This window comes from Leucoraja erinacea, chromosome 29 (assembly GCF_028641065.1).
Source record: "Leucoraja erinacea ecotype New England chromosome 29, Leri_hhj_1, whole genome shotgun sequence".
Taxonomy (NCBI): domain Eukaryota; kingdom Metazoa; phylum Chordata; class Chondrichthyes; order Rajiformes; family Rajidae; genus Leucoraja; species Leucoraja erinaceus.
The window spans coordinates 26921309-26948056 of NC_073405.1; the positions used below are offsets into that span (position 1 = coordinate 26921309).

Below are 26748 nucleotides of genomic sequence, written 5' to 3' on the forward strand. Positions count from 1 at the left end.
ATTTAATCTGCCGCCTGGTGATTTTAAATTCATATGTGGCAGAGCTACTGTTACATCCAAGGCTTTACCCAAACCCAGAACTACAGCTGTGCTTCAAATGGACAGACACAGCTGCTTTGTTTCATTCCCAATTACTTTAATTTTCTTGTTTTAATAAAATTGCAGAATATGTATATTTGTGCAACAGAAGGTAAACTTCAGTAGAAACAAAGGAACTTCAGATGGTGGTTAATAAATAGAAGGACAAAGTGCTGGAGTAACTCTGCAGGTCAGGCGACATCTCTGGTTGACCTGCTGAGTTACTGCTGCAAATTGCATCCATTTGAAGGTTAACTTTAATTTGCGCTCTATCTTTCCTGAACTTGTGATACCTCGATTTATCTCCTGGTAACCAAACCCTTTCCCTTTATTCAGTTGCTTCTATTGTGTTTCCAATTGGGAACAAATGCAGAAGACCAGATCCACCCGCCCTAACACCAAGGCTCACTGAAAACACACATTTCAAATGTGTCAAATTGGGCATGTCAATAAGATTATTAATTTGCTCAGGTTGTTCACCACACTTAAGTCCCACCACATCCTGAACAATAACATTCAAGCCACATATTTATAATACCAGCAATGGCTCTATTTGGATTTTCATAATCACATGTTGGGAATGTTCTTAAATTTGCCATATATCTTCCTTTCTGTTGGGACATACTAATAATTGTGAAGAGGGCCAGAAGTTCATATTATGAAGGGGCTAATTGTGCAGTAACACAAATCGAGAAAACAAGTTAGAAATTTTAGACATCAAGGTTGTCTTGGCTACTCCAATTTTTGTCCCAATTAATGGCAGTCTGCAATAATACATTTGTGTAACATGTACAACAAAAATCAAAATCAATGCTTATTTTTCAGAGTAGTTTCTGTTCGGAGTTCCCATTGCTGATCTGATGTAATAGTCAATGGTCACTCTTGCTGTTCTCACCAGATATAATTCCAAATATCACGTAAGCTAGCAAAGAAATCCTGGCTCAGAAATCTACGATGGCCAGAAGCATAGCCAGCAACTAGGCATTCTAAATGTATATATTAGACAACCCATTCCTGTATATGGTCAGTAGAATGTCAGGCCTATGGAAATTTCATAATTAATTTCAGAAGTAGTTCTGTATAGATCCCATAGATCACATCACAAATTAAAACACAGTCAATGCAGAATTTAGATTTTTCTTAAAACATTGCATGTTGACGGATCCAGACAGATTATGAAATACAATTTCAAATAATCAGGAATCCATTTGACTTAAAAAAAAAACTTTACATGGCTAAAGAAAACTTTACATGAACAAAGAAAATTGTTGCAATCTCAAGATTAAAACGTTCAGTTGATGTCACACCTGCGAATCCACATAAGAGTGTCAATTTGATAAAGTTTGGATGCAGGCTTGTGCAAATATCGAATTGTTACCAAATTGAGCTGTCGGTCTCTGTGTAACATGCAGTCTTAATTTGAAACTGTGGTAAACTGAACGTTAGTTAAAAACTGAATGGGGTATGCATTTTCGAAACGTTACTCAAATCTAACATGCATTACTTCTCGTTAACATTTTGACAACTCAAAACATTAGCAACCAACAAAGAAATAACAGTTCAACTATCACTGTGCTGAGATGACAAAGTACCAGACGTGTCTCCAAATGCAAGATTATTGCCTGTGCGCTGCCTTCCTATAGTAGCATTTGCATTTCACGATTGATTAAAACCTTCTAAAATCAATGTTTCAGTCCAGGAGGAAATATTAATACTGCTCAAAAGCAGACACATCAACAATTCATTAATACTGAGCATAAGAGAATGGAAACAAAAATGATTTCAATTTATGCTGCACTTGCAAGAACATCAAGTTTTGTGAAATGTTATGGCTTGTCACTCAAAATTTAGAAAAAAATATAAAATCTTCAGGTTTAATTGAAGTCTTTTCTCATTACTAATCCTCCTCTGATAGGATATTTACAAGACTTTAGCCCCCAAGTTAGTTGTACAACCTTGATTTCAACAATTTATAACACAAATCTTGCTATCAAAAATCACATGACTTTGTTGCACAAAAATATGGATTTCATTCCCTTTTTATGTACAAATATTTTCATTTTAAGAATAAAAGCTTTAGCTTGTGGATTCCTCCTCATTCAAATGGCGTTGCTTCAGCTTCATTTCTTTCTCAATCTCCTTGTTAAAATGCTCAACTTCCCTGCAAAATAAGTGAAAAGGTTTACAATGTTATTTTCTTAACCCAGGAAAGTTCAAGGTACATGGCAAATAGATTTGATCATTTTTACCAGACAATGCATATACACCAGACTGCATCAGAGGAAGGGTACCAGGGAATGTGGGATTGCCCATATCTGTCATAGATGGGGTCCGCACGTGTAGGAAGGAACTGCAGATGCTGGTTTAAACCGAAGATACACAAAATGCTGGAGTAACTCAGCAGGGCAGGCAGCATCTCTGGAGAGAAGGAATGGGTGATATTTCAGGTTGAGACCCTTCTTCAGATGGAAATTCTACTCCAGCATTTTGGGTCCTCAAACGCGTTTTCTCTGTGCCTCATAGTTCTGCTCTCACTCCCTGTCCCCCCTGCAGACACAAGGACAGAGCTCCCCTGGTCCTCACCTTTCACTCCACCAGCCTCCGCATCCAACACATTATCCTCCGACATTTCCGTAACCTCCTATGGGATCCCACCACTAATCACATCTTCCCATCTCCACCCCTTTCCCGCCTTCTGCAGAGACTGCTCTCTCCTCCACTCCTTGGTTCACTCATCCCTTCCCACCCAAACTACCACCTCCTCGGATACTTTTCCCTGCAACCGCAGAAGATGCAACGCCTGTGGTTATACTTCCTCCCTCAACTTCTTCCAGGGACCCCAACAGTTCTTTCATGTGAGGCAGAGAGGATCACATGTAACTCTAATCTCATCTGCTGGCTCCGCTGTTCCCAATGTAGACTCCTGTACATCTGTGGGACTAAACTTAGACTGGGCGACTGCTTCGCTGGTCCATTGAGGCCTATAGGATGTCCCGATTGCCAAACATTTCAACTCCCCTCGCCATAGTGACCTTTCTGGCCTGGGCCTCCACCATTGTCAGAGTGAGGCCACATGCAAATTGGAGGAACAGAGCCTCATATGTTTAGGATACAGTCCTATAGGACATGTGAATGCATTAGGAAACATGTATAAAATACCAGACAAGGTGGTGCCGATGATGGCTGCCTCTCCAATGGTTTGTCTCATCTTTTTCCTTCTTTGTTGTATTTAGCTTGTTGTAAAACATGTGTTTGAGTGTACTTTTAGTTTTGTGTTATGTGGGGGGTGGGGGAAGCTTTTTAAATCTCTTTCCTCCACGGAGATGCAACTTTTTCCATGTCGTATAATCCATCCGCCTGCGGCCTAACATTGTGGAGCTGACGGCCTCTTGCTGGGGACCGACTTTGGGATCTTCAACCGCGGGAGCCTGCGGACTTTAACAATAGACAATAGGTGCAGGAGTAGGCCATTCCGCCCTTCGAGCCAGCACCGCCATTCACTGTGATCATGGCTGGATCATCCACAATCAGTACCCCGTTCCTGCTATCTCGGAGTGGCGGCGCGGCTCTGGCTGCAGCGGCTTACCGGCGGTCCCGTTGTCTTTGTGTTTTTTATGTTGTTTATTTTGTTTGTTTAGTCTAGTTTTTTGGTTTTAGCTTGCGTTTTGGGGGGGGGGGGGGTTGTTGAAAAACGGGGTTTGCAGTCTCTCCCATGCGGGGGGAATACAACCTTTTTGTCGTATTCCCCTTCTCTGCCTCCGTCTGCGCTGAGGCCTAATGGAGCTGACGACCTCGAGGCTCCGGAGGCAGAACCCGCCAGGACTCGCCCTGAGCTCGCTCCCGTGAGGGTGGTCCGGCTCAGGGCTGGAAGAGGCTGGGACGCTCCCGTGAGGGCGGCCAGTCCGAGTGTGGAACGAGGCTCCCGTCGGAGCGGCCAAGCTCGGGAAGGTGCGGCGCTAGCAGCCCGAGGGAGGTTCGGCGCCCAAGTCGGGGCGGCCCGGTCCGGGGGAGAAGCGACGCCCATGTCGGGGCGGCCCGGTCCGGGGGAGGTTCGGCGCCCAAGTCGGGGCGGCCCAGCCCGAGGCTGAAGACGGCGCAGTACTCACGTGAGGATGGCTGGGACGGTGTTCTGGCGGTGGTGGCCTGAGTCCGGGGTTCGGCCACGGACCAGCGGCTGCGTCTGCAGGACTGGTGGGCGGCAGCTTCAACCACCCCGGGCCGCGGTGTTTGAGCCACGGGACTGTTCTTAACATCGCCCGGGGGGGGGGGGTATCGCCCCAGCGCAGAGGGAGAAGAGGAGGGAAGAGACTGCAGACCTAAGACTTTTGCCTCCATCACAGTGAGGAGATGCTGGGTGGACTCACTGTGGTGGATGTTAATATGTGTTTATTGTTGTTTTATTGTATTGTATTATATGTATGACTGCTGCAATTTCGTTCAGACTTCGGTCTGAATGACAATAAAAGGCTATCTATCTATCTCCCCATATCCCCTCGACTCCGCTATCTTTAAGAGCTCTATCTAAGTCTCCCTTGAAAGCATCCAGAGAATTGGCCTCCACTGCCTTTTGAGGCAGAGAATTCCTCAGATGCACAACTCTGTGAAAGTTTTTCCTCATCTCAGTTCTAAATGGCTTACCCTTGGTTCTGGACTCCCCCAACATCGGGAACATGTTTCCTGCTTCTAGCGTGTCCAAATCCTTAATAATCTTATGTGTTTCAATAAGATATCCTCTCATCCTTCTAAATTCCAGAGTATACAACCCCAGCCACTCCATTCTATCAACATATGACACTCCCGCCATCCCGGGAATTAACCTGATGCACCTATGCTGCACTCCCTCAATAGCAAGAATGTCCTTCCTCAAATTTGGAAACCAAAACTGCACATAATGCTCCAGGCGTGGTCTCACTAGGGCCCTGTACAACTGCAGAAGGACATCTTTACTCCTATACTCAGCTCCTCTTGTTATGAAGGCCAACATGCCAATTATTCTTTACTGCCTGCTGTACCTGCATGCTTACTTTCCGTGACTGATGAACAAGGATCCCCAGATCTTGTTGTACTTCCCCTTTTCCCAACTTGACTCCATTCAGATAATAATCTGCGTTCCTGTTTTTGCCACCAAAGTGGATAACTTCACATTTATCCACATTAAACTGCATCTTCCATGCATCTGCCCACTCACCCAACCTGTCCAGGTCACCCTGCATCCTCCTCACAGTTCACACTGCCACCCAGCTTTGTGTCCTCTGCAAATTTTACTTTTAATCCCTTCATCTAAATCATTAATCTATATTGTAAATAGCTGCCGTCCCAGCATCGAACCTTGCTGTACCCCACTGGTCACTGTCTGCCAACCAATTTTCTATCCATATCAGCCCTCTACTCCTAATACCATGTGCTCTTATTTTGCCCACTAATCTCCTATGCGGGACCTTATCAAATGCTTTCTGAAAATACAGGTACACTAGATCCACTGGCTCTCCCTTGTCCATTTTCCTAGTTACAGCCTCAAGAAATTCCAGAAGATTAGTAAAGCATCATTCCCCCTTTGTAAATCCATCCTACCTCAGACCGATCCTGCTACTGCTATCCAAATGTGCCGCTGTTTCATCTTTGACTTCAGCATCTTCCCCACCACCGATGTCAGGCTAACTGGTTTATAATTCCCTGTTTCCTCTCTCCCGCCTTTCTTAAAAAGTGAGATAACATTAGCTACCCTCCAATCCACAGGAACTGATCCGGAATCCATAGAACATTGGAAAATGATCACCAATGTGTCCACGATTTCTAGAGCCACTTCCTTAAGTACCCTGGGATGCAGACCATCAGGCCCTGGGGATATATCAGCTTTCAGTCCCATCAATCTTTCCTGCCTAATGTGGATTTCCTTCAGTTCCTCCTTCACTGTAGATCCTCTGGCCACTAGTACATCAGGGAGATTGTTTGTGTCTTCCTTAGTGAAGACGGATCCAAAGTACCTGTTCAACTCGTCTGCCATTTCCTTGTTCTCCATAATAAATTCACCTGTTTCAGTCGACAAGGGTCCAACTTTGGCCTTAATTAATTTTTTCCTCTTCACATACCTGAAGCAGCTTTTACTATCCTCCTTCATATTCTTGGCGAGTTTACCTTTGTACCTCATCTTTTCATCCCGTATTGCCTTTTTAGTTATCTTCTATTGCTCTTTAAAAGTTCCCCAATCCTCTGGCTTCCCGCTCATCTTTGCTATGTTATAATTCTCTTATTTTTATACTGTCCCTGACTTCTCTTGTCAGCCACGGTCGCCTCTTACTCCCCCTGGAATCTTTCTTCCTCTTTGGAATGAACTGATCCTGCACCTTCTGTATTATTCCCGGGGACTGTGAATGAACACCGTGGAGCTTGCGATCCCGTTGTCAGGGATCGACTTCCGGAGCTCCAGCCGCGGGAGCCTGTGGACTTTAACATCGTGGAGCTCGCAGTGCCTGGTTAGGGACCGACTTTATGAGCTTTGATCGCCCCGACTGCAGATGGTTCAACTCCCCCGACCGTGGGATAAAAAGGAGGAAAGAACTTAAGACTTTATTGCTTTCCATCAGAGTGAGGTGGATGTTCATGTAAAATTTTGTGTAGTTGTGTATCTTGTTGCTTTTTTGATATGACTGTATGGCAAATCAAATTCCTGGTATGCTACAAAACATGCTTGGCTAATAAATTACGATGATAAGTCTTAGCTTCTCATCCATGATCGAAGAAATCTTTCATTTCATCGCTATTTCCATTTGAGAGTCTTATAAAGTTTCCCTGATTGATCAACCTCATTTTTTAAAGCCTTAGTATCATTGAAGTTTTAAATTAATGCTTAAATAATGTTATAAATATCTTTTCTCTTAATTAGCACCAAGCAGCTCTCAACTTCACGAGTTCCTGCTCTTTCGACTCAGTACAACCACACTTCATAAAACATAATGGACTTGTTGGGCCACTGATTTATGTCTGAAGAGATCAAATTGGGCACGTGGGCTGATGAAAACTAAGTGTCTTCTCTGTGAAGAACTCATTAGATAAAGTAATTAACATTTCACACGTGCTTGAATTACACAAGTGGCTCCTACCTTTCGCTGTGAAGAGGTCCTTTCATATATTTTTCCTCTGCTTTCTTAATGCTTATTTGTTCCACCTCTGCAATTGCACAAATAATGGCCTGTATTGAAAGATAACAGTGTTTTAGTTCCATGATGGTGCTTGGCAGTGGAGAAGTTGGTGATCGTAGAATAGGGGCGAATCAAACCGGACCATTAACCTAGATTACAGGAATGATTATCTAGAGGTACAAGATCAAAGTGCATCAAGGTAATTGGGACATTTTATTCCAGTTCAGTAAATACGTTCAGTAATACAAAACGCGGTGCCAGTAATTGAGATGAAGTTGATGCAATGGAACACAAATGAATCATTAATATTCTTTAAGACAGAATGAATAATGCAGCCATCTTTGAAAGTTAAAAACTGTGGAAAGCAGATAATGGTTTCTCAGCAGGTAAGGCAGCATCTGTGGAAAGGGAATCAGTAATGTTTCAGTTTCATGAACCTTTATCAGAAACAGGAAAGAGAAGACAAGTAGTTTTCAGCTGTGCAGGTGATGGAGAAGGCAAGAACGGAAAGAACAAAGATAATATCTTCCAGCACTTTTTTTATTAAGCCATCCTTATTCGTTCTGGGCTATATTTGTGACCTTTAAGTGATTCAGTGGAGAAAAGGTTGTCAAGCCACCTAGTACATTTGGGGATAGGGAATAAATGTTAATCTTAACCTAAACTCCTGCATCCTGTGAAGAAAATAAATCAAAATAGACACATTTCTGCTGTGCTGAGGAAGGGGTGGGGAGAGACTCAATGAGCACCAGTATCATAGAAAAGTGTGAGACTTTAGATTACATCATCTGAGACAATGATAAGGTAGATCTTAAGAGACACAGCGAGGAAACTGGCCCTTCGGCCCACCGAGTCTGTGCCGACCAGCGATCACCCTGCACACTAGCACTATCCTACACACACGAGGGACACTTTACAATTGTTACGGAAGCTAATTAACCTACAAACCTGAACGTCTTTCGGATAAGAGAGGAACTGGAACACCTGGGGAAAACCCACGTGGTCACAGGGAGAACGTACAAACTCCATACTGACAGCACCCGCAGTCAGAATCTAACCCACGTCTCGCCGTCAGGCAGCAACTTTGTGTCGCTCCTTACCATCTGGCTCTGTATGCTTGTTCGAGGTTGTGGGACAAGCAGAGACGGTACTAGATAAAAGTTTCAGGCGGCTGACAAATGCTATCAAAATTCACGCAAGATTCCCGGAAATTACCACCCATGACAGCAAAAGTAGTTAACTCAAAAGACAAAATTATTAAAGGAATCTACAGTTTTGCCTCATTACATCCAGACATTAAGAAATAAAACTTCAAATTGTACTAGAGTTCTACATTGCAATTACCGCATTTCCCACGGTACATAGTCTATAATTCCTCCACATGGTTCTGCTTTCATTCAAATTGTTTCCCTAGTCTTTATGGAAATAATTTGAATGAAAGCAGAACCAGGTAGAGGAATTCACATGCAACTAGTAAATATTTCTAAGAATATTAAATAATTTCATAATTTTTTTCAGAAACAGGAATTTTAATCTGGCTTGCCGGGTACTGATACGATTTGGTTCATATTCTGAACAGCAGCCCATTCGCAGTGCCTCATGGGAGTTTATGAATGACAATGGTTACCAACTGCATTATATAAACTGGACAGTGTTTCCCCCATCCATCTACAATGTTGAATAAGAAGGGGGAACAGGAAAAGGAAATGTGAAGGACTGGGAAAAAAAAGTGAAAATCAATGTTGTTGTGAAACAATTTTCACATAAAATCCAAACTTTAGAGCTCTTATCAGGTAAATGTTGAGAAGTGTCTGGCAATGCATACAGTGAAGTGTGATAATCTTTATCTTTATAATCTGCTTTATAGGGCTGATTTTCCTTAAAGAGATGAAAGGCTTGTATCTCAGGGCCATTGCTAGTGCAAAATGCAAGGGAATTATGAAAAACATGATAGAGTTGTGTCTCTTTTCTCAAGGACAGTTTACTTGCTTTTGAGATGCGGTACGTCTTGAAGACCAAGCCAACAGAAATCGGGCAATATGATGGCAGAGGAATTTTATGAAACATTTAAGAATTTAGTTAGTGAACACGACCTGACTGATGAGCAAATCTGTAACCCTGCTGCAAAACCCTGTGTTTCCGCCTTCCAAACAACTTTAGTTGAAGTGAACAAAATAGTTCTGTCCTGGGTTAAACAAATCAAAGATCGCTTGACCACGTGTGTGAATGTCACAGGAAGCATCTGAGTGAAATCAGTTGTCGTTGGGAAGTATTCAAAACAAATGTATTTCAAAAGGCACCACCTATTTCCTTGCTGATCATAAATCACAACGTGATGTCTGGATGGAAGCAGAAACTTGTTTGGCAGTTTTATGATATATTTGTACTAAGCATAAAAGAACATTTATTTAAAGGGGACTGCCTGAAGATAAATGTAGAAGCTAGGAACTGCAGATGCTGGTTTACAAAGTAAAGACATAATGCTGGAGTAACTTAGCAGGTCAGGCAGTATCCCTAGAGAACATGGATAGGTGCCGTTTTGTATCTGGGCTCTTCTTCAATCTGAAGGATGCGCACCTGAAGCGTCACCTACTGGTGGTCTCCAGGGATGCTGCCCGATCTACCATTACTCCAGCATCTTGTCTCTTTCCTGTCTGAAGATATAGCGGTTGTGTTGGCTGTGCAAACCCTCCTGCATAATAACTTGGGAATGGAAATATTTGTTACTTTTCTCTCTGCCAATGTGACAAGATTAATTCAGTCTGTGGATTAAAAAGCTCTATTGTTGGAATATTTTGACTGAAAATCTTGAATGTGTTTGTTATTTTTCATAAGGTATGATACAATGCTAAAAAGGAGTACCAGATGCTCTTCAAGGCTGACTGATCAAAGGGTAATTCAAGATTGTCGGTCAAAATATTCCATTGACAAAACAACTTTTTAAATGTGTCATTTGCATGAAAGCAGGTGAAGAGTGAAAATGGCAAAAATGGTGGTGAAAACTGCTCCTTGTTTAAGAAGGAACTGCAGATGCTGGAAAATCGAAGGTAGACAAAAATGCTGGAGAAACTCAGCGGGTGAGGCAGCATCTATGGAGCGAAGGAAATAGGCAACGTTTCTGAAGAAGGGTTTCAGCCCGAAACGTTGCCTATTTCCTTCGCTCCATTGATGCTGCCTCACCTGCTCTGAAAACTACTCGGCCATGTTTGAAGGGCCATGTGAGGTAACTTTAAGGATTTTGTGTGCGTAAAGATGGTGACTGTGATGAAATTATGGAATTATTGGATTACGGTTGTACTGAAAATCTAGTGAAAACTTTCGAGAAGTGAATGGCAGAACGTTGGCATGGAGGTCTCTGTTAGTGACATTAAATTCCGATGCCGTCATAGAAAATGTCCTGAATTGCAATAAACCTAAAATCAAAAGGAGGGATGAAGGGGAGCAGAGGGGAAACATCTCCTGGAACATTGCTGCTGGAGGACTCACTAACATTTTGAAACTTGAACAATAAAATTGCCGTACTACTCTAGCAGTAAAGCAGTTTCACCTTCATTCACACTTTTTGTCCGAGAGTGGAAGGTATGAAAGCAGAGATCTAATGAAGTAGGCCAGTAAATAGAAATCGCCTCAGCCTTTCGTCTCCAAAGGTTCTGTTGAACCTAATGAGATTCTTGGCTATCCAGAACAGAGATGTTAGTGAAAACGAATTGAATTGGGTTTTTTTCATGTTTAGAATAGTCATTTCTGTTTAAATGGTAGCCTAGACTAAAATTCTATGAAAAACCCATTTAAGGTTGTTTTGCTTTTAAGGAAAAAAAAGCCCCAACAGTAAATTCTATTTCAAGCACTATGTAAGATGTATGAAAAAAATGAGTTTATTTATGTCTATACACAAGGGACATACAGGCGAATTAGCAGTAACATCCTCTTTAAAGATTTGGTACATTATGTTGAGCAGTCACTTATTTTTGCAGAATTTTGCTTGGATTCTGTTTATAGTTTAGTTTAGTGTCAAGGTACAGTGAAAAGCTTTTGTTACGTGCTAACCAGTCAGCGGAAAGGCAATACATGATTACAATCGAGCCATTCACAATGTACATACCTTACACAATTGCAGTGTCAAATATTGTTAATTAAGGTGGCAAGTCTGTTTTCGCTAAGGAGACCACACCTGAAGTACTGTGTGCAGTTTGTCTCCCAAATTGAGGAAGGACATCCTTGCTATTGAGGGAGTGTAGTATAGGTTCACCAGGTTAATTCCCGGGATGGCGAGACTGTCACATGTTGATGGAATGGAGCGGCTGGGCTTTTGTATACTCTGGAATTCAGAATGATGAGAGGGAATCTTTTTGAAACGTATAAGATTATTAAGGGTTTGGACACGCTAGAGGCAGGAAACATGTTCCCAATGTTGGGGGAGTCCAGAACCAGAGGCCTTTAAGTATAAGGGGCAAGCCATTTAGAACGGAGATGAGGAAAAACGTTTTCACACAGTTGTGAGTCTATGGAATTCTCTGCCTCAGAGGGCGGTGGAGGCTGGATCTCTGGATGCTTTCAAGAGAGAGCTAGACAGAGCTCTTAAAGATAGCAGAGTCAAGGGATATGAGGAGAAGGCAGGAACGGGGTACTGATTGTGGATGACCAGCCATGATCACATTGAATGGCGGTGCTGGCTCGAAGAGCCGAATGACCTACTCCTGCACCTCTATTGTCTATTGAAATGACATGTGTAGTGGCCATTTGGCCTGTTTTGCATGTATTTGATGATGGCATGTGCCTTTAAATTTTACTGCCCGTTATATTGTGGGTGGGATTTATGACATGTTTTGGGGCGTGTTAGGAGCTTCGATGCTTGCGCAGAAGTTTAGTTTTTAGATTAGTTTGGAGAGACGATGGGGAGGGTTACCCCTTCGACCATGCGGGGTCCATGCAAGATCTAAAGGAGATCGTTCCAGTGTTACGGAGACACGAGGAGTTTTCTAATGTTTAAAGTAATAAGCTGGAGTTCGATGAAGATTGTAGTAATGTCGGAAGAAATTTGGATGTATCTTACAGTTTTCTATCAACAATAAAGCATTTATTCATCAAAAGACTGTGTTTTGAAGCTATATATGTGAAGAAGCTCTGAAGGTCTCAGTGAGTGAGCTCGCATGCTAATTTCCTGAAAGATATGAAAATCTGCTGCTACAACATGTAGTTCAGCAATTTAAAGATATGTAGAGTACTATTATACTATTGTATCCCACCCCCACTCGACATCAGTCTGAAGAAGGGTCTCGACCCGAAACGTCGCCTATTCCTTCGCTCTATAGATGCTGCCTCACCCGCTGAGTTTCTCCAGCATCTGCAGTTCTTTCTTAAACATTGTATGATGGTCAGTAATTTTCTTTGTGTAATTTTTATGTAAAAGCCTCCGCTTCCTGTGAAAGTTTCAAAGACTCAATTCTCAGAAGAATTAAGTTAGCGGGAGAAGGCAGGAGAATGCAGCTGAGAGGAAAATATAAATCAACCATGATTGAATGGCGGAGTAGACTTGATGGGTCGTAAAGCCTAATTCTGCCCCAATAACATGAACTTTTCTTCTCATCCGATTGCAATGCTTCTGCCTGCCACAGAGCTCCAGTTAATAAAGCCACGACTACACTATCTTTTCAGTATGTTTTTTAAAGTTAAACATTTTAGTTCTCTGCTTAGCACAAGTTATATGATCTCACTTTTCCATCCAGTGTGATGAGTAGCTGGAACACACTGCCCAACAAAGCGATGGAAGATGAGTAATTGATAGCATTTAAGAAGTGTTTAGATGAGCACCTGCATTGCCCATAGACCATGTGCTAGATAATGGGATGAATACTGCTGGTCAGCATTGACCTGGTGGGCAGAATTAAAAAAATATTTCAGCAAACAGCTTTTGAGTGCATTTCAGAACCTCCATTACCATGTGTGAAAAAATGCCTCCTGCAGTCAAATTGTCCCGCTATAAATTTCCTCTAGAAATAGCTTCTCCATATAAACCATATCAGTTTTTATCATTTTAACTGTACCACATGGATGCCTGAATTAGGAAATATTAGCTACAGGGAAAGGTTGAACAGACTTGATTTTGTTTGCTCTGGAATGCCAGAGGTTGTGGGGAGAACTAATAGAAGTGCATAACATTTATGAGGAGCATAGATAGGGTAGACAGTCAGACCCCCCCCCCCCCCAGATAGAAAAAAATAAATACTTGAAGTCATAGGTTTAAGGTGAGGGGGCGCAAAGTTTAAAGGAGATGTGTGGGGCACGTTTTCTTTTAAAAACCCAAGTGGTGGTGAATGCCTGGAACCCTTAGTTGGGAACCCTTAGTAGTACAGGCAGATATGATAGTGGCATTTAAGATACTTTTTGATAGGCATATGGATATGCAGGGAATGGAGGGATATGGATTAGGTTCAGGCAGGCAAGTGCTGGTCTTGGCATCATGTTCAAACATGAGAACAAGTGAACGTAATTGTAAATTAACCCAAGCATCAGCTTACTGAAATTAATGATAAAGTCTGGTCATATTCAAGAACCAGAGGACATAGGTTTAAGGTGACAGGGAAAGATTTAACAGGAACCTGAGGGGCAACCTTTTCCACACAAAGGGGTGGTTGGGTGCCTGGAACGAGCTGCCATAGGAGGTAGTTGAGGCAGGTACTATCACAAAGTTTAAGCATTTAGACGGGTACATGGATAGAACAGGTTTAGAGGGATGTGGGCCAAACGCAAGCAAGTGGGACTAGTGTTGGGCTGATAGGCCTGTTTCAACTGTGTATAACTATACAGCTGAGACTGTAAATCAATTTTCCTTTATTCTGAATGCTTCAGTAGTTTTTTTTTAACAGAGTGCTTTATAGTTTTATTTCCTTTCCATCAAGGCAAATCAATGAGGCTCGAACAATGCAGTTCATATAATTCAGTTAGAACTCACCTCTGGTAAGAGGACATCCAGGATAAAGCGGGACCTCTCGCAATCCACCAACAGCTCTGTGCCCACACTCATTTCATAGACGCTTTTTAAATAGTTGATCACTTTGTCCACCTGCCAGTCGTCTTCAAGGTAGGTGTCAATAACACTTGAGTTGCGGGTACGGGTTTTGAACTCCTCAAGCCACTTGGAGTGCTTTTTCCCTTTAATTATAGCTTGAAGGTGCTTCTCCACTCCCCTGGCCTTGACAATGAACTGCACTAGTTTTTCATTTGCTCGATCCCTGGCAGCTTTCTTCCTGTCTGGGAGCAGTTTCTTGGTAGGCTGTTGTCTGGTTGGTGTGATGTCGTATTCTGGATCAGAATGGCCTTCCACCTGACTTGCAATCGAACTGGATGGAAAAGTCATTAATGAAGGATCTTGTTCAAATGATTTTCGTACAGGGATACCTGCAAAATGTCAGAACGAGTTAAGCTTGGATAATTCTAAGCACAAAGACATTGCTATTATCAGGCAATTGAACCATCCTATCAACAACTAGCGAGTGGTCATGAGCTACTATCTACCTCATTGAAGACCCTCGGATTTTCTTTAATCGGACTTTTCCTTGCATTAAATATTATTCCTTTTATCCGGTATCTGTACACTGTGGATGGCTCGATTGTAATCACGTATAGTCTTTCTGCTGACTGTTTAGCACGCAACAAAAGCTTTTCACTGTACCTCAGGACATGTGACAATATACAGAGAGTAGGGATTAGCGGGTCCCTTTCAGAATGGCAGGCAGTGACTAGTGGGGTACCTACCGCAAAGCTCCATGCTGGGACCGCAGCTATTTACAATATACATTAATGATTTCGATGAAGGGATTAAAAGTAACATTAGCAAATTTGCAGATGACACAAAGCTGGGTGGCAGTGTGAACTGTGAAGAGGATGTTACGAGGATGCAGGGTGACTTGGACAGGTTGGATGAGGGGGGCAGATGCAGTTTAAGTGTGGGGGATAAATGGGAAGGTGATCCACTTTGGTGGCGGCAGGCAAAAACAGGAAGGCAGATTGGCCTTCATATCTAATATGGAGCAAAGAGGTCCTTCTGCAGTTGTACATGGCCCTAGTGAGACCACACCTGGAGTATTGTGGGCATTTTTGGTCTCCCAATTTGAGGAAGGACGCTCTTGCTATTGAGAGAGTGCATCATAGGTTCACCAGGTTACTTCCCGGGGGGTGCCTCATAGGTTCCCAGGTTAATTCCCGGGATGGGGAAGTACACCGGATATCTGGGGGCTCCTTGTTCATTAGTCAAGAATAAGTAACCACGTTAAGCAGGTACGGCAGGCAGTAAATGAAGCAAATGGCATGTGGCCTTCATAACAAGAGGAGTTGAATATAGGAGCAAAGAGGTCCTTCTGCAGTTGTACAGGGCCTTAATGAGACCACGCCTGGAGTATTGCGCGCAGTTTTGGTCTCCCAATTTGAGGAAGGACGCTCTTGCTATTGAGAGAGTGCATCATAGGTTCACCAGGTTAATTCCCGGGATGGCAGTACTGTCATATTTTGATATAATGGAGTGGCTGGGCTTGTATACTCTGGAATTTAGAAGGATGAGAGGGCATCTTATTGAAACATAAGATTAAGGGTTTGGACACGTTAAGAGGCAGGATGTTCCTGATGCTTGGGGAGTCCAGAACCAGGGACCACAGTTTAATAATAAGGGGTAAGCCATTTATAACGGAGATGAGGAAAAACTTTTCCACACAGAGAGTTGCAAGTCTGTGAAATTTTCTGCCTCAGAGGGCAGTGGAGGCTGGTTCTCTGGATGCTTTCAAGCGAGAGCTGAACAGAGGTCTTAAAGATAGCGGCGTCAAGGGGTATGGGGAGAGGGCAGGAACGGGGTACTGATTGTGAATGATCAGCCATGATCACATTGAATGGCGGTGCTGGCTCGAGGGGCCGAATGGCCTGCACCTATTGTCTTTTAAAATAATGTTATTGGAAAGAGCAATATTCACTTTCTCTTGACTGTAAAAAGCAGGTGGAGCAAGTGCTTGCTGGGTAACAATGCAATTTACAATTCTTTTTTCTATTTTGGTAATGAGCGAACTCCACTGAACTCCCAGTTTCACTCTCCTTTCTGCTCCAAGTAAAAATCTTTCCATTAATTGCATTTCCTTATATGCAAAGCATAGTGATTCTTTATTGGATTCTGTCTTAAAGTAATCTCACTGGGGAAGATCTGTCTATGTTAGATGAGAACCAAGTTTTATTCAGGCGAGAACCAGCAGGTGGATCCAGTGGCACTCTGCAAAATCCACACAAGCACTGCCATCTGGATAAGGCAGTTTGTGCTTAAATTGTGCTTAAATTTCTAAGTGCAGCTGACGGCAGGGGATTTGTGTGCTTCTTACTGGTTGCATACCTGTATCAAAAACAACCTACTCTTTAACCGTTATGCCTCTGAAATCCAATCACCACTGTCTATAAATCCCTTATAAATATAAATTCCTTAGACAGAATTACAGTAAACGAAAAAATCAAAAAACTGTAGATGATGTAAATCTGAAATAAATACAAAATGCAAAGAACAGCAGGACCAGCTAGAATCTGAGAAGAGGGATCTGCCCTGACAAAAGATCTAGGTCTCATAACATTAACTGCTCCACTTTGGAGGCAAGAACAGGAAGACAGATTATCTGAATGGTGTCAGATTAGGAAACGGGGAGGTACAACAAGACCTGGGTGTGCTTGTACATCAGTCACTGAAAGTAAGCATGCAGGTACAGCAGGCAGTGTAGAAAGCTAATGGCATGTTTGCCTTCATTGCGAGAGGAATCTGAGAAGAGGGATCTGCCCTGACAAAAGATCTAGGTCTCATAACATTAACTGCTCCACTTTGGTGGCAAGAACAGGAAGACAGATTATCTGAATGGTGTCAGATTAGGAAACGGGGAGGTACAACAAGCAAGGGCAGGGCAATCCTACTGCAAGGATTGTAGGACATGGCCCTGGTAAAACTGCTGGTAACTGCACTGGAATATTGTGTGCAATTTTGGTCTCCTAATTTGAGGAAGGACATTATTGCTATTGAGGGAGTGCAGTGTCGGTTCACCAGGTTAATTTCCAGGATGGCATATGATGAAAGAATGGGTCGACTGGACTTGTATTCACTGGAATTTAGAAGGATAAGAGGGGATCTTATCGAAACACCTACAGTTCTTAAAGGATTGGACAGGCTAGATGCAGGAAAATTGTTCCCCATTTTGGGGGAGTCCAGAACCAGGGGTCACAGTTTAAGAATATGGGGTAGGCCATTTAGGACTGAGATGAGGAAACACGAGGGGTACTGATTTTGCTTTCGCCATGATCAGTCATGGCTAAATCAGCTATGATCATATTGAATGGCAGTGCTGGCTCGAATGGCCAATTAGCCTACTCCTGCACCTATTTTTGTATGTTTCTATGTGCAGGCAGATGAGATCAGTTTAACTTGGCATGTTCACCACAAACATTGTGGACCGAAGGGCCTGTCCCAATGCTTATTTTCTATGCTCTATAATGCTCTAGCTATTTAATCATGACCTGGTAGATATCAGCAGGCTTTGGATTATATTTGGTCCTTTGTCTTGTTTGCTCCCAAGATGGTGAACTTAGATCTAAGCCAAAGAAAACTAAAATACTAATCATCTAAAGTCTAGAGAAAAATGGTTTACAAACTTCCCATTAATTATAAACAAAACAAAATCCTATTAACATGAGGTGATGTTCAATTCAACTCACCACATTGTAGAATATATTGAACCTTGGGTCACTTAAAACAGTAAAATTCCAAAGTCAAAAATACTTACTGAGCTCAGCTGTACAATATTCAACAAAGGAACCTGTGAAGGACCCACAACCTGCCAAGAAAGTTCAATACATAGTCAAGTGGACACATTTAAAAAAAAAAAAAAGTATTCAAGTTACTTCAACTGAATAACATTGCATTTTAAATTTCGTTGTACATGGCTCATGTTACAATGACAATAAAGAAACTATTCTATTACAGACACCTTCACTCGTTTCCTCTCTGATCATTCGGCAGACGGCCATCAGGGACAAGGGTGTTGCGACCATACAACTAGCATTCCTTCTTGTCAACCTCAATGGATTGGCAATCACATTCAAAACCAAATTAATATAAATGAAAAAACTTGTATTTTGGAAAATGCTGATATACATCCACAAGATACTACTCGGGATCAACTGGCAAGCATTTGGATGACAATAGAAGATAGCCTTCACAAAAAAAAAGCCAATTTTCATTTAGACAATTGTGTTACTGTTAATTTTAAATGTTATCTCCAAACTAGTATCTTTAATGAAAGTAGTACAAATTTGACAGTGTTTAATTACATCTAGAAATATTTATAGTTCCGAGCAATTGGATTGAAGGAAAAAAGACCACAATAACACTTCAAAACCTTTTTCAAAACCCTTCAACTCACCTCTTCTAATTCGATAGTCATCAATTAGAGCCACACACCAATCAATTGCATTCTTGTAAACGTGCCTTGCTGCAGCCTGCAAGAAGGTGGTCAGCAATTACAAAATGGTCAAATATTAAGCAAATCAAATCAAACTTTGATAGGTGGATGCTTGCCTAATCGGCTGCAATAGCAGTTAAAACTGGCATGTTCCTGTTAAATGCAAAAGGTGTTGGCACACATATTGATAATTGTGCTTGTTATATTGGAATTGTCTATATCAATACAACATCCTTGCTCTTAATATTTGTTTCCATGTGGTCACAATTTCCTATTATAGATACATACATAGACAATAAGTGCAGGAGTAGGCCTTTCAGCCCTTTGAGCCAGCACCGCCATTCAATGTGATCATAGCTGATCATCCCCAATCAGTACCCCGTTCCTGCCTTCTCTCCATATCCCTTGATTCCGCTAGCCCTAAGAACTCTATCTATTTCTCTTTTGAATGCATCCGTGATTCTCCACAGCATTCTCCACTGCCTTCTGAGACAGAGAATTCCACAAATCCACAACTCCGTGAAAACGTTTTTCCTCACCTCAGCTCTAAATGGCCAACCCCTTATTCTTAAACTGTGGCCTCTGGTTCTGGACTCCCCTGCATCTAACATGTCCAATCCCTCAATAATTTTATATGTTTCTATAAAATCCCCTCTCATCCTTCTAAATTCCAGTGAATACAAGCCCCATTCCTCCATCATATGACAGTCCCGCCATCCCGGGAATTAACCTTGTGAACCTACGCTGCCTCCATCAATAGCAAAAATGTCCTTCCTCAAATTAGGATGCTGCAACAGATTTTTCTTTATTCATCAGTTGTGACAAGATATTCCATGTTTTAGCATCACCTTGCTTTAAACCAATTCATCCAACTTCTTGACTCATTCACTAAAGCAGATATTAAATCAATACTTCAATACTTCAACTTGTCCCCATGTAACAATGGCACCAGGGGTTCCCAAGTTATATTATACATGATAGCTGCATCGATTTCTAAGTAAACTAGAAAACTATAACAGTCCTGTCCCTTCATTTCTTGAAGCTGCTAAATCATTGCTTCATGAGCACTGGCCTTTATGTGAACTATAAGCAGCAAACGTTAACATTTTATACGCAGTTAACGTTATCAGAACCCACTTCTTACCACTGTGCCAACTCATTTGCAATTTGTAGCAATGTAATTAACTGTAGTCAAAAACAAAAATCCTGGCTGCTTGCCAACAAGACTCTCATCATATGATAAATGTTTTTTTAGTGCACAGATCGGCCATCAAAATTTAAGGTTAAAACCCACAAGATCTAATTCATCCAGGAAGAGATCATAGAAACATAGATCAGTAGAACTATGAACATATTTAATTAGCTGGTTTAGATTAAATGTGGGAACAGAAGCAAAGTGAGATTTGTAAACACTTACTGTAAATTGATGTCGTTCCTCACAATCAAAGGGCTTTAATGTTCTTATGGACACGCAAAAGCTGTAGTATATAGAAAATAACAGGTATAATTCATTGCACTGTTACAATAAAGCTGCCCAATGTGTATTAGAAGACATGAACTCTCAAGCATCAAGCTTGGATCCAAACATGACCGTTAGTTTATGGGGAAACTATTACCAAGGTTCTACCAAGGTTCGTGGCGTTTTTCAGGTAAATCCTCTTTCCTACTATCCGTTTAATTAATTTGATCTTCTTGGATGTAGTGCCGTCCTTTTGGATTTTGTCCATATCATCTCAACTATTAATACTCTGGAATACTTGCCTGTCTACCAGAGATGCATGTTCTCAGTGTACTTCTCTACTTATCATATCACATTATGATAGATCCCCTGTTACTTTTCTACATTCTTCCCAATGTATGGACAAACCTTTTTGAATGATTGACTTTTTATTCTCCTTGATTATCTTCTACTCAAACTGTTTCCGTACTGATTTTCCAATGACTTTTTAAAGTTAGTGCTGTTATCTCCAAGCTTTGTCACGTGGATCAACAGTGACAGTTTGAGTGGTAGAGAGGGAGGAGTGCGCAGGAACTGATTTTGCACCTGGCCTGACTCAATACGGGGGGATGAATGCAGACTGCAATTCTACAGATGCGAGTTATGTTTATGCTGAGAACCAAGAGATTGACTCAACGGCCACACACACAAGCCAAGTATTTAAGCTTTTTCACAATTTTTCATTATTATAGGTCAGCCGATTTAAGCTTAGATTTAGCATGTACACTACTAGTAATTGTGGCATTAGTTAAGATGCCACCTAAAAGGTTACTAAATATATTGTCATGAATAGGGTATTGGTCATGAATAGATAAGAGTTAGGTCATTTTCAATTGTCAATCTGTATATAATGAGGCAGAGTGGGGCTTCACAGGGAAAAAGTGCTGGGGCCACAATTACTTATATGCCATATTAGTGATTTAACTGAAGGAATCACACACGCTGCTGCAATTCGATCTATGGATGGTAGAAACAGCTGGATTAACAACATAAGAGGATACAGAGCATGCAGAGATACAGATGGGACTAGTGAGTGGATAAAAAGCTGTCCGATGGAGTATGATGTGGGATAGGGAGAGGTTCTCAACTGACATGGTGAAAATAAGTGATTACAAATAATTAAAATAAGAGTGAGACTGCTAAGGCATCTGGTGATCTTTGTATACGAGACACTTAGTTAATGCGGGTACAGCAAATAATTAGGCACTAATGGAATATTTGACTTTAAAGTGCTGGAATATTAAAGTAGAGACATGTTTCTCAAAATAGCATCAATGAATCTCAAGCAAAAAATGTTGATATTCACTTACCCTTTTTTATTCCTTTCAACATCTATTATATTTTCATCCACAAACAATATGCTGGCCTTTTTGATCCTACTCTTTACACTTCTTACCTGTTGAAGTAAATGTTAAAATTAAAATTCATTGAAAATGCGAAAGTATGTTTTGCTGCACTTATGTGCGAAAAAATGCCATGAAAACAAGGGCAATAATTGTGTGAAATGTTTCCTTTCAATGAGTTGACTTTGGGCCAATCTGATCTGGAATTAAATGGTTGCCTATTACCACCACGCCCCCATATAACATTGCAAGCATTCCAATTTACCCTAAACAAAAATTATACAAGACAAGGGCAGCACAAATGATAATAGAACTGTTGCCTCTCATCACCAGTGAATTGGGTCAATCCCAATCTCTGACACGGTCTGTGGGAGTTTGCACGCTCTCTCCGTCACTGCATGTGTTTCCTCTAGATGCTCCATCTTCCTCCCACCTCTCAACCCACCATGCTGCATGTCTTCAATTGGCCATTGCAAATTGCCCTTGGATTACAGCTGAGGGATAGAACCTGGGAGGGAGGGAGGGGGGGAGAGGAAGTTGGATCTTCAAGGAGAATAACATGTGTTTGGGTATTAAAATGAGCACTTGGTGGCATGGACTCACTGGGCCAACAGGCTTGTTCCCATGTTCTGTGTTTAATATGATTTTTATTCATTTTCAACTTTAAAGGAACAACAGAAATTAGTCTTTAGAACACAATCTGTCTGTTGTCCACTTTCCCTCTTAATCCCTTTATCTTCATTCCTCTAATGCCCAAGGTTGGCCTCTTAATTCTAACGGTCCACATCTTTAAAAAAAAATTCTCAGCTCAGGACAAAATATCTAAAATCTTTCCTGAGACTACATCATCTGGTTCAGGACTCTCCAGCCATGAGAAACATTTATGGTCAAGCCCCCCTCAAAATATTGGGGATCTTAAGCCTGAACTGACTCTGAGGTTAAGTGGAGTGAAGAATTCCAATTCCAGGTAATTCTCACTAATCATCTCATGGCGAGACCAGAGTTGAAATACTTGGTATCAACTTTACAGCAAAGTGATTCACAAAAGCCTTCAATTCCACAGTAATCTGGTGCAAAGTCATAATTTGACACTATTTCAATGCAACTATTGACACATGCGGCACCTATTTCCAGAATAAGCAAAGATTTCGAATGCAAGACCAGAACATGAATTTGTTGCTGCGATTTCATTTCTCCCTCACCATTGCAGGCCAATATGGGTACTTTCGGAATTTACACCACACCAACATTCCTTCAGCGACAGACCACTGATCTGCAGAAGTAAACACAAGATAAATTAATTGGCTTTGAATTTGGCAGCGATTGAAAATGTCATGGAAATAATAATTAAACTCCATCAACTTCATTTCTTTTTGTTTTAAAAAGAGAAAGCATTTAAATTATTTGTTTTTCTTCCAAATCTTAATCTCGATGCATCTCAAGTATTTTTATTTCGGGATTTTATTGTTCAAAAAGTTAATATTTTTAGGACACTTAAAGATGCACTAACCAGATTCGGCATAGGCGTCACTACTCTATTGCAAACAGTTATCAGACTTACCTGTAACCTGAGAGTAGCAAACACAGCTTGGGAAATATGATATCAAGCTGGAGGAAACTGTGGTTGGTGAGGAGGATGCTGATGGACTTCTGGAGATGCAGACAGACTGTGTGAACAGGAGAATGTGGAAAATGGAATATAATGTGGAAAATAAGAATCCAATTTGGTCAAACCTTTTATAGTAGTGAGAGACTGAAAGGAGTTGGTGTTTAGGGGTTGTCTGCACATAATATGTCTAATATGTCTGCACATAAAATCACTGAAAGCTAACAGAAGGTATAACAAGCAATCGGGAAGGTAAATATTATGTAATCCATTATTGCAAGAGGATAGAGTACAAGTTTAAACACTTCTCGCTGTAATTATGGATCCCTGGGAGAACCACGCCAGGAATTTGTGTATTCTATTTCATATTTTCTTATACTGTTCTTTTGTTCTCCAACACGGCCAGGGGAACATATGAAAAACAAAAACAAGTCCCGGGGGTGATTGAACTGCATCTGACTGCGATATTGTTTATCCACAATTTTCATAACTTTAGCTTTCATCCCTGGGAATATAGATAATTGATGGCAAGAAATTCGTATTTTGGAAGGAATTGATGTTGGTGGAGAAAAACCTTTTCATTGACCAGAGTCACTCAAAGATTCAGACATCTTAAAAGCAGAAGTAGGCCAGAGACATGGCCGACCCGTGGTAGATGAGAACGTGGGGGAACTGCTGAGAGGGAAGAAGAAGGGGAATAACAATGGACCCGGAGTGGGGGGACCGTTGTGAGGGAGGGGTAGTGGGAGAATAAAGAGGGACCCGGTGTGGAGGAGGGGAACAAAGGAGGAGCCGGCAGGGGTCCTTCATAACTTGGTCATCGCCGTAGGTAGCTGCTATTTGCCCAACTTGGGTATACAAGCAAAGAATTTCACTGTGACTTGTCACATGTGACAATAAAGTATTCCAATCCAAATATTACGCTTTGTTGTAGTCATAAACAAGACTCTTTCAAGTTTAAATTAAATCTTGAACAATACCAAGAAATGATTAAAAAAAAACTACATTTGGTATTAAGGAACATGGAACAAAGGCAGGTTAATAAATAGTGGCTGAAGAAGAGCCCCAATGCAAAAAGTCACCTATCCATGTCTTCCAGAGATGCTGCCTGACCTGCTGAACAATATATTTTTTGAGTTAGTAAGAGTCAAGGTACAAATTAGTCATGATCTTAATGTATTGTGGACTTGCATATGATTCTACTAAGAGTGCAACACCAATTTAGCAGCCTGATTAATATAGAAAAACTCTTCATTTAAAAAAAATAAAAGATGTGACTATTGCACAAAAATACTTGTTCCATGAAACTGGGATGATATTAAACAGCAGGTAGTTTAAATTTGACATTAACAGGATGTCAGGGGTTATGGAAATAAGGCAGGAAAGGGTTGGGAGGGAAAGGTAGATGTCATGATTGAAGGCAGAGTAGACTTCATAGGCCAAATTTGGCCTAATTCTGCTCCTAGAACTTATGAAATTATAACAGTAGTTATTGCTTAGATATCACTTTTCCATCATATAAAATATGCCTTGCAACTTTAATATATTGAACAACAAATTATACTGTCAGCCCCAAGGCCATGGTGAACTGTGAGAGATGAGAGAAAAAGTTGAAATTATGATTTTTATACACAAAGAAATGGAGTTACAAATCTCACCTTGGTGCACCAGTATGCTTGGAAGGTTCTCGTCATCTTCTTCCTCCATAACCTCTTCTGTGAATTGGCTTGTTGAAAGGCAGTCTGGTGAACTAAACTCTACTGACAATAAAGAGGATGATTGTACTCCTGCAGAAAGTCCAAATATTTACATACTTAAAGATGATACTAGCAATGGACTGCCATGTGAAGTGCTATTTGGGCTATTTTCTTGAACTTGTACAACCTACCCTGAAGCACGTTTGTCATTTAATTCACCTTAAACTTTGAGTGAATATAGGCTGGTACTTTTGCAACATTTAATAAACGTTTAGACATTAGGACTAGCATTGATAGGGCATGTTGGTTGGCATGGGCAAGTTAGGCTGAAAGGATGACTCTAAAAGGATGACAATAATGACTAAACCCAATTGTTAGTTTATTATTTATGATTGATCAATTAATGATCTTAGTTCACCACATGCAGAGCTCTGATGTCATTTGAGAAAAGGTAGTTGCTTTAAGAAATAGCGCAGCAAAGGTTCAGGCAATTAATTCCAGGATCCTGAGGAGACACTATTATGAGGAAAGAATGCACAAGAGTGTATGGTTTCTGGAGTTCAGAAGAATAAGTAATTAGATGCAAGATTCTGAAGTGACCCAACAGCATAGCTGCTGCAAAGATGTTTCTTTAGTGGGAAAATCTGCAATCAGGTGGCAAAGACTCAGAATAAGGCTTTATCCACTTAAGTCTGAGAGAAGCAGGAACATTCGTAGTTTTTCCTCAGAGATCTTCGGTTTCCTCCCGCACTCCAAAGACGTACAGGTTTGCAGGTTAATTGGCTTAGTAAATGTAAAAATTGTCCCTAGTGTGTTGGATAGTGTTAATGTGCGGGGATCGTTGGTCGGCGCAGACCCGGTGGGCCGAAGGGCCTGTTTTCACGCTGTATCTCTAGACTAAAAATTAACAATAAAGATGCTGTTGATTGTCATGACTTTTTTGAATGGTCACATCTGTCATGCCTGATCCTATCTGAACGTTTGTGTACTTCCATGGCTGTGACATTCATTGAACCAAGATGGGTCGTGTGGTCCCAATTACTAACTGGAAACTAACACAAAGTCATGTAGATGGATGGCAGATGCCTGTGCCATTCTCTCTGCAGAGAATCGCTGCAAATTTAAAAAACAAGTAGACATTCAAGTTAACATAAGTCACTGGAACCATAGCTCTGTGCTAACTGGCACCTTAAGGTGGGGAAGATGACACTGAAAAAAGTCATATGTGCCTTTAAAGACCTCTGCATATTCCAGTTGAATGGATTCTTCACATAGTTTTACCACTAATTCCATCTACCATTAGTATTGCACTAATAGAGCCCACAGCAACATTGGCATGACACGACCATGCAAAACAGGTAGTATTACAGGTAGACAGGGTGGTGAAGGCAATTTTTGGCATGCTGGCCTTCATTAGTTGGGAAATGGAGCATAGAAGTTGGGACACTATGTTACAGTTTTACAAGCTGATGATGAGGCTGCTCTTGAAGCATTGATTTCAGCTTTGGTCACCCTGCTGTAGGAAAGATGGCATTAGGCTGGAAAGAGTGTAGAAAAGATTTGAGGATGTTGCCAGGAATTGAGGGCCTGAGCCATGGGGAGAGGCTGGGCAAACCAAAACTTTATTTCTTGGAGCGCAGGAGGCCGAGTGGTGAACTTAGAGATGTATAAAATCATGAAGGGAATAGATGGGGCAAAGAGTTGTTTCTCCTCCAGAGTTGGCAAATGAAGAATGAGAGGGCGTTGATTTAAGCTGAGAGGGGAAAGATTTAACAGAAAGCTGAAGGGCCACGATTTCACACTGATCTTGAGAGCCAGGTCTTACAAACATTTTAAATTTCTCTCATAACCTATAATTTGCTTTATATATCATAAATGTTGAACACGTCAGTTATGTAAATCTGCACTGTTACATC

At 41.3% G+C, this 26748-nt stretch overlaps 1 protein-coding gene across 5 annotated transcripts in view; it reads right to left on the reverse strand.

Annotated features, from left to right (window-relative positions):
• Positions 1-1201: 1201 nt before the first annotated feature.
• The window catches only part of LOC129711357 (PWWP domain-containing DNA repair factor 3B-like), a 62508-nt gene continuing 36961 nt past the window's right edge, over positions 1202-26748 (reverse strand). For 3 of the 5 annotated variants that reach the window (XM_055658963.1, XM_055658961.1, XM_055658962.1), the window contains exons 6-14: positions 24794-24922; positions 22732-22802; positions 21497-21582; positions 20106-20166; positions 18650-18725; positions 18011-18061; positions 14170-14615; positions 7179-7267; positions 1202-2239 (exon numbers count right to left, since the gene is read on the reverse strand). In XM_055658963.1, coding sequence (XP_055514938.1) covers positions 2155-2239; positions 7179-7267; positions 14170-14615; positions 18011-18061; positions 18650-18725; positions 20106-20166; positions 21497-21582; positions 22732-22802; positions 24794-24922 — 1094 coding nt within the window. In that variant the 3' untranslated portion in view covers positions 1202-2154. The remainder of the gene's footprint in view (positions 2240-7178; positions 7268-14169; positions 14616-18010; positions 18062-18649; positions 18726-20105; positions 20167-21496; positions 21583-22731; positions 22803-24793; positions 24923-26748) is intronic. The other 2 variants (XM_055658965.1, XM_055658964.1) reach the window with 2 other exon arrangements.